The following is an 11,974-nucleotide window of genomic DNA, read 5'->3' as shown; positions in this document are numbered from 1 at the left end:
TTGCTGTTCTCGAGAAAGAAGCTATTTAGTTTCATCATCTAAAAACTTAATAATATATATAAATACTCGAAAAATGAGATTAGAAAAAGCTGAATTTTGTTTTTGCTCATGTAAATGAACATGAAATTAGACTTTAAATATAATAGCTTTGTTCAAATAAAACACAAAATATTAGAATATCTAAATAATAATGTTTTCCCCCAAAAACATTGGATTAGCTCCCAAGTCCAACCATGTTAGTGGAGCAGAGAATAATGGAATCAATGCATTCTTTTTTCCTGCTTTAAAATTTATATACATATAAATATATATATATATATATATATATATTTGTATATTTTATAATTGTTGCTCCCATTTCTCTAAATTTCGATATAAGGGGTTTTACCTATTGTTTTAACAATTTTATTTATTTGTTTTTTTTACGATTTTTCACTTTTAAAATTTATACTGAAATGATAAAAGTAAGGATTTCATATTGTAAAATAAAAAAAATAAACATGAACGAACATAATTCATACCTTATAATGTAAGAACACACTTTTTATTTCTCTTTCAGTAATATTCAATAATATTGTTATTGATGTAATTTAATATTAAATTCTACAATAAAATAAATACTAAAAGGTCTAGAATTTTATCTCTTCTTTTGTCTCTCGCTAAGCATTGTCGCCACCTATAGGTGGCTGGTCGATCGAATCTTGGTCGAGAGGAATGGGCTTCCTTTAATGATGGTTGTGGTTTTGTTGCTTCCCAAGAGTGCTTTCTTGTTTCATCTACAACTTTGACGGGTTAGTTTTGCCGATGAGGTTTGGAGCTCTATTGGCTTATTTGTAAGATCTTTCAAAGGCCATTTGCTTTGTTGTGTGACTGTCTTTAGAGCATGACCTCTGTTTTCTTATCTTGGATAGTCTTTTTGCCTTTGCTTATAAGGGTGTTGTTCTTCTTAGGTTTTGTCATTCTTTTGTAATCAGCGTGGTGTGTTATTTATTTGTTCATTTTTATATAAAATTTGTGTAACTTTATTTTTACCTGATTTGTAAGGTTACTATAGTCTTTTAAAAAATTTAAATGGATATTCTCTTTTAAAGAACGAAAAATATAAATTAAAAGTTGTTATGTAACAATGGTGAATTTGTAATAGTAAGAAGAAATCCATTTAATTAAGTTTTGGCTTAGGTGAATGAACAAAGAAAAGCCATGTTTATTATTTATGGATGACCTTTATGAATTTTAGGAATAGAGAGAGTGAGGTTAAACTTCAAAACCAAATCAAAATCAAAACATATAAAATGTTAGAACATTGTTATTTGATACATTAATGTGTTAGTATTATGGTGAAATAGTGTTTTATAATTAATTAGTAATTTTTTATATTATTTATTAAATTAAAATACATAAAATTCAATTGAAAAATGTATTAATAATAAGAACTTGACCGAGATTCTTAGGAGTAGCTCTGGCCTCTACTAGTTGAATGTAAAAATTCAATTAGGATATTAAAACTTAAAAACTTTTTATAATTAATGTTATTAGTTTCTTTTATTGCCCAAAACGGCAAATGTAGTACTAGTAGCTAGCTTGATAATTTTGGCTGAATATGTGTTAAAAGCTATTATATAAATAGTGATATGATTTTGTCTCGTGATTGTACTTTCACGGAATGCATTCCGTGATGTACGACAGCCGTCAGATGAGAAAGTTATTTGATCTGACGGCTGAGATTGATCTAGGAGTAATTAGGGTTAAAAAGTAGAAACGTACCCTGACACTCATTTAATGTACCCTGAGACCTATCTAATGTACTACGGAATACATTCCGTGAAAGTACATCACGGGACAAAATCGTGTCCCTATAAAAATATAATAGTGGTCTAGTTATCTACATTCAAACGTATTTTTAGCTCTTGATCCCTTGGAGCTCTATATATGCTCTTTATGACTAAATAGCATGCTAAATAAATATATGTGATCTCACGTGGTGTTAGGAGGATGGATGACACACCAAATAAAGATTTGTGAAAATATAATGTTATGGTTTGATTTGATGATTTAAGATGATTTAAGATGATTTAGGATGATGAGCATGACCGTACAAACAATGTGAGCAGATCCCAAAGCACACAGAGACAGATATATGAGATACCCCTCTTCACCCTCTTCTCTCCTCTCTTCTATACTCTCTTTTACTTTTCATTTTATACTTTACTTTATTATTATTATTATCATTAAATGAATAAAGTGTTTTAGATCCATGTGCCATAAAATAAAAAGCTCATCACTCAGTTTTCTTAGTGACCCTTTTTTTTTTCTTTCATTATTTTTGGATGAGACTTGAGATTAAGTTGAAAATAAATCAAAAATAGAAAATTTTATATTATTATTATTGCTCTCATTTATGTATCATATGATAAAGGCAGATTTGTGATTTTCGGGACTAAGGACAAAGCTTAATAATAATAATGATAAAGATTTTGTTCCCATGAGATTGAGAATGAGAAGACATTATTCTCTATCTAAAGTAAGTATTGATAATGAGAGACATTATTAAACATATTTTTGTTTTTATTTTTCTTTCTCAAAAGGAAAAGGAGATGTTATATACTTATAATATATATATATATGTGTATGAAAAACCTCATGTGAGCTTAAATTAGATGTTCTCTAGCTTAAATTATCATAGGCAAGAAGAATGATGAGATAAATAAATCAAAAGAGTTTGCTTTTATAAAAGTGGGGTCTTTTGGATTAGACAGAAGCATCCCTTTTTTTCTTAAAAATAAATTAAACACTGTGTTTTACTTATGTGCAATGAATAGTGTCACTAGTGAAATGTGATTAATTAGTAGTAAAAGAAAAAAAAAAGGGAAATACCATAAAGTTGGGTTTTTTCTTAAAATTTAGCTTTTTAAGATAGGAAAATTGGGAAAGATTTCATGCTTTGATGGTTATATGTACATTTTTGTGATAAAGCTTCTTCTTTTATATTTGATTTTAAAATTAAAAATCAAATTTTTTTCTCAAATTATAACGTTGTAAAGTATGTGATTCTGTATTTTTATGAATGTAAAATTAAACTTTAAAGTTTACAACTTTTTTTTAATATTTTTTACTTTTCTTCTGTTGTTACTCATAATTGTGTTTTGATTCTTTTTTTTTCTCAGCTCCTTTATGTATGAGAAGAGAAACTTATAATGGCTCTACAACATTTTTTTTTTGTTGAAGATCATATCATAAGAGAACTGAAATTAATTCATCTCTCAAATGAATAAATCCCAAGAAATATTTGTATTTATGTATTAATTGTGTGGCCATTTTCATGGCTCACTTTTATTTTATAATAAGTAATAAATTAAATAACTACAATAATTCAGTCATTAGAATAGTGTTATTTTTTTCTTATAAAATTAGTTCAGTGATAAAAGAGGGATGGAAAAAAGGTAAAAGGTATGAGATTGAATCTAAAATCCCTAAGTTATTAGTATATAGTATTATTATAACGTTACACTTAAAAAAAATATTGCATAAATATAAGGGATAATTATAGTGTAAGTACTTAAAATTTTGAATTTATAAGCGGTATAAGTACTAAATGTTAGTAAACTATAATTTTTATCCACTTTTTGTCAGTATCGATTTTGTTTTGAATGTATTAAAAGAAAATTTAGAAGTAATTAATATTATATGTTTCTGTCTACATTTAATGATTCAAAATTTGAGCTTTATATGTGCTCTCTTTAAGACACTAACAGATTCTATATCGTTGAAATTAGACAAAAATTATAGTTTTACAAATATTACTTATGTCGAAAAAAAATATTAAATTTATAGTGCTTACAAACTCAAGGATTTATGTAAATTTATATATAAATATATATATATATTTGTTGTGTGTTCGTTCCAACTTACTTGTTGAATAATATTTCCAAGTCGACAAGCAAGGCATGGGACATGTAAATGTTGATTCTGGACATTTATTTAATTTTCTTATTAATAATTCATATTTATAATTATATTATTATTATAAAATAAATAAATAACTACTGGGATTCAGATTCTTTTTTCTCCTTTAACTATTTGATGTAAAATTAATTAGCTTAAATTTGTGTTCTCCTATTCATTGACAATGACTTGTATTTGATACTAGAAAGAATTATTAGGACAATTATTTGAGTAGGTGATTATGCAATGGATTGCAAATTTTTGTTTGCATCTATTATATTATATCTATATCTATTCTATTATATTATATGCTACCAAGGCTCCAAAAACCTAGAAAAACATATAGCATGCATAACTGTACTCATTCTTTTAAAGTGGGTCCATTTAGGGAAGTAGATATATATATATATGCCAATGCAATGATAAATAATAAATCCACTTTTTTCATATAAATATATGAGAAATGATACTTCTTTGGGAGAAAAATCAATCAGCCATCACGAGACCCATGGTGTTAAAAAAATAAAAAATATCTAATAAATAAATACAGATAAAATTCATGAAAGATTAGAAAAATCAAAATTAGAAGCCAAGATACGAGAATATAACTAAAAGGATAATCTCACTAAATGTGTCAAAGTTATATTTAATTCGAATCGATCTTAGATAATTTCCATCTTAGATCATTTTGAGGAAGACTTATATCTCAGTCGGTCAGTTAAGATAATTCTTATATCTCAGTTGGTCGGTCGGATCACTATATCTCAATCGATCGGTCGAAATGACTCTTATATCTCAGTTGGTCGAATAGATGAATCATATCCCAATCGGTCGGTTGGATGACTCATATCTCAGTCAGTCGATTAGGACGATTCATATCTCAATCGATCGGTCGGGATAACTCTCGTATCTCATTCAGTCGGTCAGATGACTCGTATCTCAGTTGGTCGACTGGGGTGACTCTCATATCTCATGCAGTCAGTCGGTTGGGATGAATCTTGTATCTCAGTCAGATGGCTCATATCTCAGTCGGTGGGTCGGGATGACTCGTGTCTAAGTCGGTCGGTCAGATGAATCATATATTAGTCAGTCAGTCGGAATGACTCGTATCTTAGTCGTTTGATTGGGATGACTCGTATCTTTTTTAGACGGTCGGTAAGATGAATCATATATTAGTCAGTCAGTCAAAATGACTCGTATCTTAGTCGTTTGATTGGGATGACTCGTATCTTTTTTAGACGGTCGGTCAGATGACTCGTATCTTATTCGGTCCGTTGAGATGACTCATATCTCAGTCGTTCAGTCGGGATGACTCTCGTATCTCAGTCGGTGAGTCGAAAGACTCATATCTCAGTCGATCGATCAGGATGACTCTCGTATCTCAATTGGTCACTCAGATGACTCATATATCAGTAGGTCGGTCGGAGTGATTCTCATAACTCAGTCAGTCGGTCGAGATGACTTGTATCTGTCAATCGGTCGGGATGACTAGCGTATCTAAGTAAGTTTGTTAGGATGACTCTCATATCTCAGTCGGCCGATCGAAGTGACTCTCATAGCTTTTAAGTTGAGAATACAAGACACATTTTTCACCATTGTTGCACTATAAGTTTTTTCTTAAGTTTCACTTTGATCTCATCTATGTTCTAACCCTCCAACATTCATACTTTGAGTTTCCAATGACTAACATTGTTGATGAGTTTACACCATCAACAGTTTGACGCAGCATGTAGAAACAACAAGCTCAAGCTACAATTTATTCCTTAATATCGTAGCAAAAATCCTAGATGCTCTTGTTGTCTTCAAGATGTCGAGATTCATCTAGAGAATACTCAATTTATCGCCTCACAGAGAGAGTCACTAGCACCCGTTGCTGAAAAAGAAGGTCAGAACAGTCGAATACCTCAGGCAAGAGAGGAGAGTAACCATCGTGGAGAGAATCCAACAAACATACAACGAGATGGAGTAACTGCATCCATCATGCCTGTTGATGATAATAATACACAAAGGCAAAGGGATCCATCACCGATAAGGCGCTCTCCGGCACCAACACTGCGAGATTTCGGTACTTCGCGACAACCCTTCAATCACGAAGAACTTGTTATTTATAACTACTAACAATATTTTGATGATGAGTCATCGAAGAATAAAGAATAACCAAATAATAAAATAAAACACAATAAAATCATGTCACACAGACAAGACTAAAACACTCAAAATCATGTCATAGATATAAAACTAAAACATTTAAAATTATGCCATAGAGACAAAACTAATCACAATAGCAAAACACAATCCCGACCAAGCCGTACCTATACCTAGAAAAAGTTGGTGGGCCTAATCGGAAAAAAAAAGACAACTACTTGTAGCTAATTTTAAGAAGGAGATTTTTTTTTAATTTAGTTTATATATTTTTTTTGATTATTTAATTTAATTTAATTTAGTTTATATTAGTATAATAATATTGTATATAAATGTAGGGACCCTATAAATGTAATCAAATTTGTCATCTAAAAATTTATTATTGGTGATCAAATATGCCAATTAAATGAAAATCTGTAATCAAATTTGTTTAAATCATCTAAAATTTGTGTCAAATGAAATGTAATATTATTTTAGGTATAATTAGTTTTCTTGAACATGCTCTTATTATAGAAACGAAAATCAATCTATATACATATATAGTTGTGTATTTTTATGGGCAAATCTGTCATTCAACTAATGAAAAGGAATACAAAGTAAATGGACAAGTGATTAATTTTATATTAGGGAATAAATAAAAAATTATATTAGGGAATAAAATGAATATTTGGATTCTTTTCTGTTTTTTTTTTCAAAAAAAAAAGAAAAAAACAGCCAATAATTATAAAGTTCTAGATTTCCACAGCTGAAAAAGATAGAAAGACAGCATGGGATAACATAACTACATTTAAAAAATAAAGTAAATTTAACTACATTAAAAATACAAATAATAAAATTACAAATAATGTATATTAGGCGTGGCAAATTGTGTTCGCGAATCGTATTCATATCGTGTCGAGATTCATACATAATATGTAATATATATGTTTAATTCGAATACAATCCGTTTAATAATTGTATTAGAAAATAAAACCTAAACACATGTTTACAAACGGATTGACACAATAAGACCTGTGTTTTAAATATGTAATTAATAATACGTTTATAACCCATTGATGACTTGTTAAAGTACTAAAATAACTTTAAATAGGTTATTAACGAGTCAATTTTGTGTTAGCTGTGCTAACTCAAACACAATCTGTTAGACAAGTCAAACTAAACACGACTAGAACCCAGTTAAGGAAAATCCAAACCCACTAACTCTTGTGCGCGCTCCGAATCGTATTATCGTGTCTCACCCGTTTTGTTGGTACATATACAACAATCAATTCAATTGGTTTAATTAGAAAAATATAATTGTGTATTAAAGTAGGTGATTACGCCACTTTACAAACAGATATAACATATATTGGACTCCGAAGTCAACGGTACTGGGGCCCATTGGGCCCAGCGCAATGTCAGTAGCCGAACTAACAGTGTTCCCCAACACCCCCGGCGCACGATAGCAGCAGAGACCCCAAGTAGTAGTAGTGGTGGTGGTTCAAGCAGTCAAACAAATATACGTTGGGCTACGTGTCACGCTTTTAAGGTTACATTTACACGTGTCGTGTTCCTATTAGTTTCTTTTTGACAACGGCTATATAGGATGCTCCTCTCTCGATTACTGCTCTCAGAGGCGTGGGCCCCACGTCGAGCCAAAAACTCTTTGCCTTATTGGTTTTGGTTTGCTAATTAATTAATTAAATATTAGTCTTTGTCATTAATTAATTAATTAATTCATAGTCTTTGCAGTTTTAATATTTGAATTGTTTTAATCCGCCATATGACTTTGGTTTTGGGCTTAGTCATCACTGTTTCCCGTAAAAATATTCTTAATCATCAATTACTTTGACTTTTAATCCATTTTTGATCATGACAATCTTTAGTGCTCTTTTATAAATAATAATAATAATAATACTTACTAATAATAAATAAATAAATGTATAACATGATTAGATTAGATTAGAAAACATCGGAAGAAATTATTGAATCATGTTGTGTAAATAATTATTTTCTTATTTAGAAGATTTGACCTTATCATTTTAATCATTTAATCAATTGGTTGTTAATGTATGATATTTTAGAAATTGGAAAAGAAAAAAAATATTATGTAGTAAGTATAAGTTTGTTTATGATTTTTAGAGAATCAATTTACTTAATTGATGACCAATTAATTAGATGTAAAAGTTGACTATTTATGCTTTATTTTCTTTAAAGGTCACTTATTACGTAAAATTGCAGAACAAGTACTCTAAAAACTTAAACTAAAGATAAATTAAATATTGTACAACATACTTCAACTTTTAAGTCTTAACACAAAGAATAAAAACTAATGTACCTTCAAAAAAAAAAAAAAAGATATCAATTTATTTAATTTTTTTTTGTGAAAAAAAAAACTAATTCTTAAAGATAATATAATCAAGTAACAAAACATATCATTTAAGCTATATTTGGAAGTTAAATTTTAGTAAAAAAATGTCAATTATAAAAATATATAAATTTGTATTTCTAAACATTAAAAATTAATCCTTCTTTTTTTCCACTAAAAAATCCACAATCACTATCAAGAATTAGTAAAAACCAAAAGTCCTCATGGAAAGTGAAGACACACTAATATTAGAAAATTAAACCAAACACAACAACAACAACAACATTAAACAAAATTCAATAATCTCAATCTTATTTTGGTTGATAATCATCACATTCACATTTTGACTCTTAATGATTTAAGTAATTTGTAGGTGCTAATTAGGATTAAAGTTAAATCTTTTTTTTAAAAGAGAATTGAAACGTGGCAAAGGTAGAAATAGTCATTCTAATTAGTGAATACAAATGTAAGAAATGCACAAAGGAAAATTGAAAAGTGAAAAGAAAGAATTTTGAAGCCAAAAAACCAAACCAATCAAAGCACCAAAGACCAAAACCCCATTTATTATTATTATTATTATTACTACCAAATAGTAAAGCTCAAGCTGGCTTTCTATTTATTTATTTATTAATTTCTATTTTATATTTTAAAAATTAAAAATTAAAAAAAAAAAGTTGAATTGGGAGAAGAAAAAGAAGAACAAAGGTCTTTGGTGGAACCCACCTTAAAATCTGTGACATAGACGGCAGTTTCGTTCCATTTCTGACTCAGTTTCCTCTTTTTTTTTAATATATTTTTTTTATATAAAATTCTTTTAATTTCTTCTCAACCATTTTTGTTTTCCTTCTTCTTCATCTTGATTATTTTTTTTGTTGGGTGTTTTTTCATAGATAAATGTATAGTTAGTTACCTTTCTCTTTGCTATTTTTCTTTTTGAATAATATTGTAATAATAAAAATCAAATCTTTTTTTAATTTGGTTAAAAAAAAATATATAAAGATTGGAACTTTGTATTCTTATGGGTGTCAGGCTGTGTGAATTTTTTCCTCAAGCGAAGCAAAGTCTTCTCTTTCACACCTTTCAATCTCAAAAAAAGCATGGAAGACGAATCTAGGGTTTGACAGCATCAACTCCAACGAGGTCTTTCTCTCTATTAGCAAACCCTTCTGTGTTTTTTTTCTTCTTTGGTTGCTTTTTCTTTCTTTGCTTCTTCTTCAGTCACTCCATTTTTGTAATTTCCTATCTGGGTTTTACTTCAAACCCCTTTATTATAATTTTTCTTTTTCTGATTTTAACGAAAGTGTGATCTTTCCTGTTTTTCTTTGTTTTTGTTAATTTTTCTCATAAACTCAACTACTACTTTCTTTTTTTAAGTTAAACCCCATCTAAAAAAGATTATCCTTTTCTTTTAATACTGAGAAGAAATGGGATTTTTCTATCTGGGTTTTTTTGGGTTGTTGTTGTACTTCCCATGATTGAAGCAGGTATCTGGGTTTTTTTGTTGTTTCTGATTTGGATTATTGGGTTTGAGGAATTAGGGATTTTTTAATATTCTGTTAAGGGGGGTTTATCAATGGATGAGGTTGAAGAAGCAAATAAAGTAGCTGTACAGAGCTGTCTTAGAGTACTAACTCTTCTTACTCAGCCTCAAGATCAAATTCAGCGTAAGAGATTATTTGTAGAAACTGAAGAGGCTGTGTTTAGGTTCAAGAAAGTTGGTTCTCTTCTAAGCAGTTGTGTAGGTCATGCCCGAGTTAGAAAGCCTAAGAAATTTCCAATACCTTTACCCCAAAATTTACTCTTAGACAATCCTAATTGTAGAACAAAAACAACAACAACAACCGAACATCCATCACCTAAAACACTTCTTTTTCTTCAATCTACAACCTTTCCTCCTGAAAACCCTCATCAAGATATGGGCTCTAATGTTAAAAGTTCATTGTGTTTGGGAAACACATCTTTGGAGCTTAGTTCTAGTGGGAAAACCCCTATTCAACAAGTGAACCCATCACCCTATCGTCTCATTCAGCAGCAGCAACAATTACAACAACAGCAGCTGCAACACCATCAGCAGCAGCAGCAACAGCAGCAACATAAGCTATTGTTTCATCAGCACCAGCAACAAATGAAACATCAAGCGGAAATGATGTTTAGAAAGAGTAATAGTAGTGGGATGAGCTTGAATTTTGATAACTCTAGTTGCACACCAACAATGTCATCCACTAGATCCTTTATTTCTTCATTGAGTATGGATGGAAGTGTGGCCAATATGGATGGGAATTCCTTTCATTTGATTGGGGCGCCACCGCCTACTCGGTCTTTGGATCAGAATTCACAGCACAAGAGGAAGTGTTCTGGTAGAGGAGATGATGGGAGTGTGAAATGTGGTAGCTCTGGTAGATGTCACTGCTCAAAGAAAAGGTTTTGATTTTTGGATCCTTCTATTTCCATTGTTGGTTTTTCTATGTCTCTATTTTTGTTTTTGCTTCATAATGTTTATTTTGTTTTTCTCTGATTGCAGGAAACATAGGGTGAAAAGATCAATAAAGGTGCCTGCTATCAGTAACAAGCTTGCAGATATCCCACCTGATGACTTTTCATGGAGGAAGTATGGTCAGAAGCCAATCAAGGGCTCTCCTCATCCTAGGTACAATGTTTATCTCACTTTATATGCATTGTTCTTGTTTGGTGATATTATAATTTGGGCATTGGATTTTCTCCTTTTATGAATGATCCATCATGCTAAGAGGATCCAATTCAAATCATGCTATGTGTGTAGATGTATGTAGATTCATTATAGGACCTATGTAATGACTAATGCTACAAATAGAATGAGAGTAGTAAAGCTTGCAAAATTACTAGGTTTTCAGTTGTAATAAACCTTTTTTTGATTGTTTGTGAACTTGTTTATTATTATTATTAGGGGATACTATAAATGTAGCAGCATGAGAGGTTGCCCAGCAAGGAAACATGTGGAGAGGTGCTTAGAAGACTCATCAATGCTTATTGTGACTTATGAAGGTGAACATAACCATCCAAGGATACAATCTCAGTCTGCAAACACCTGATCTGATCTGATCTGATCTGATTCTGACCCCTATTTATTATGATGAAAACCATAATGGGAAAAAAGTTTTATCATCTGTGATTGGCTTGAGATGATGCTCCTGTACATATTTTGCATGGTTCAAGCATGGGATATAAAATGTGGAGCATTTTTATTTTCTTTCTTTCTTTTCTTTTTGTGGCTTTGAGGAATTGGCTCTTCAAGCCTTTTTTTAATTTAGGATTCTACAACTTTGGTGGGGAAGAACAAAAAAAAAATGAAAAACCAGTTAGGAGTCTTGTTTGTCATGTGAAAAATTCTGTGTAGAATTGGGGTGGTGTATAATTTAATTGTAAGAACTCTTCTTCCATCATCATCACTTTTAGTAAAAGCAATGGTCTTTGGTTTTGGTTCTTGGTTATTTTTTCTTTTAAGCTTTTCAAATTGACCATTTGTTTGTTTAGTCATAATTTTTTTTGTGTTAGGCTTAAACTCCT

The 11,974-nt window shown here is 30.3% G+C and overlaps 1 protein-coding gene across 1 annotated transcript; it reads left to right on the top strand.

Annotated features, from left to right (window-relative positions):
* The first annotated feature begins 9,155 nt into the window (after positions 1 to 9,155).
* On the top strand, positions 9,156 to 11,886 carry LOC115713071 (probable WRKY transcription factor 21). Its single transcript, XM_030641552.2, has 3 exons — positions 9,156 to 10,852; positions 10,953 to 11,078; positions 11,355 to 11,886. Exons 1-3 carry the CDS (start codon positions 10,005 to 10,007, stop codon positions 11,497 to 11,499), a joined length of 1,119 nt encoding a protein of 372 aa, XP_030497412.1. The 5' UTR covers positions 9,156 to 10,004; the 3' UTR covers positions 11,500 to 11,886.
* Positions 11,887 to 11,974: the final 88 nt, after the last annotated feature.

The sequence above is a fragment of the Cannabis sativa genome, chromosome 4, assembly GCF_029168945.1.
Source record: "Cannabis sativa cultivar Pink pepper isolate KNU-18-1 chromosome 4, ASM2916894v1, whole genome shotgun sequence".
Classification (NCBI taxonomy): Eukaryota; Viridiplantae; Streptophyta; class Magnoliopsida; order Rosales; family Cannabaceae; genus Cannabis; species Cannabis sativa.
The sequence above is the reverse complement of the archived record's forward strand: the minus strand, read 5'-3'. Positions and strand labels throughout refer to the sequence as shown.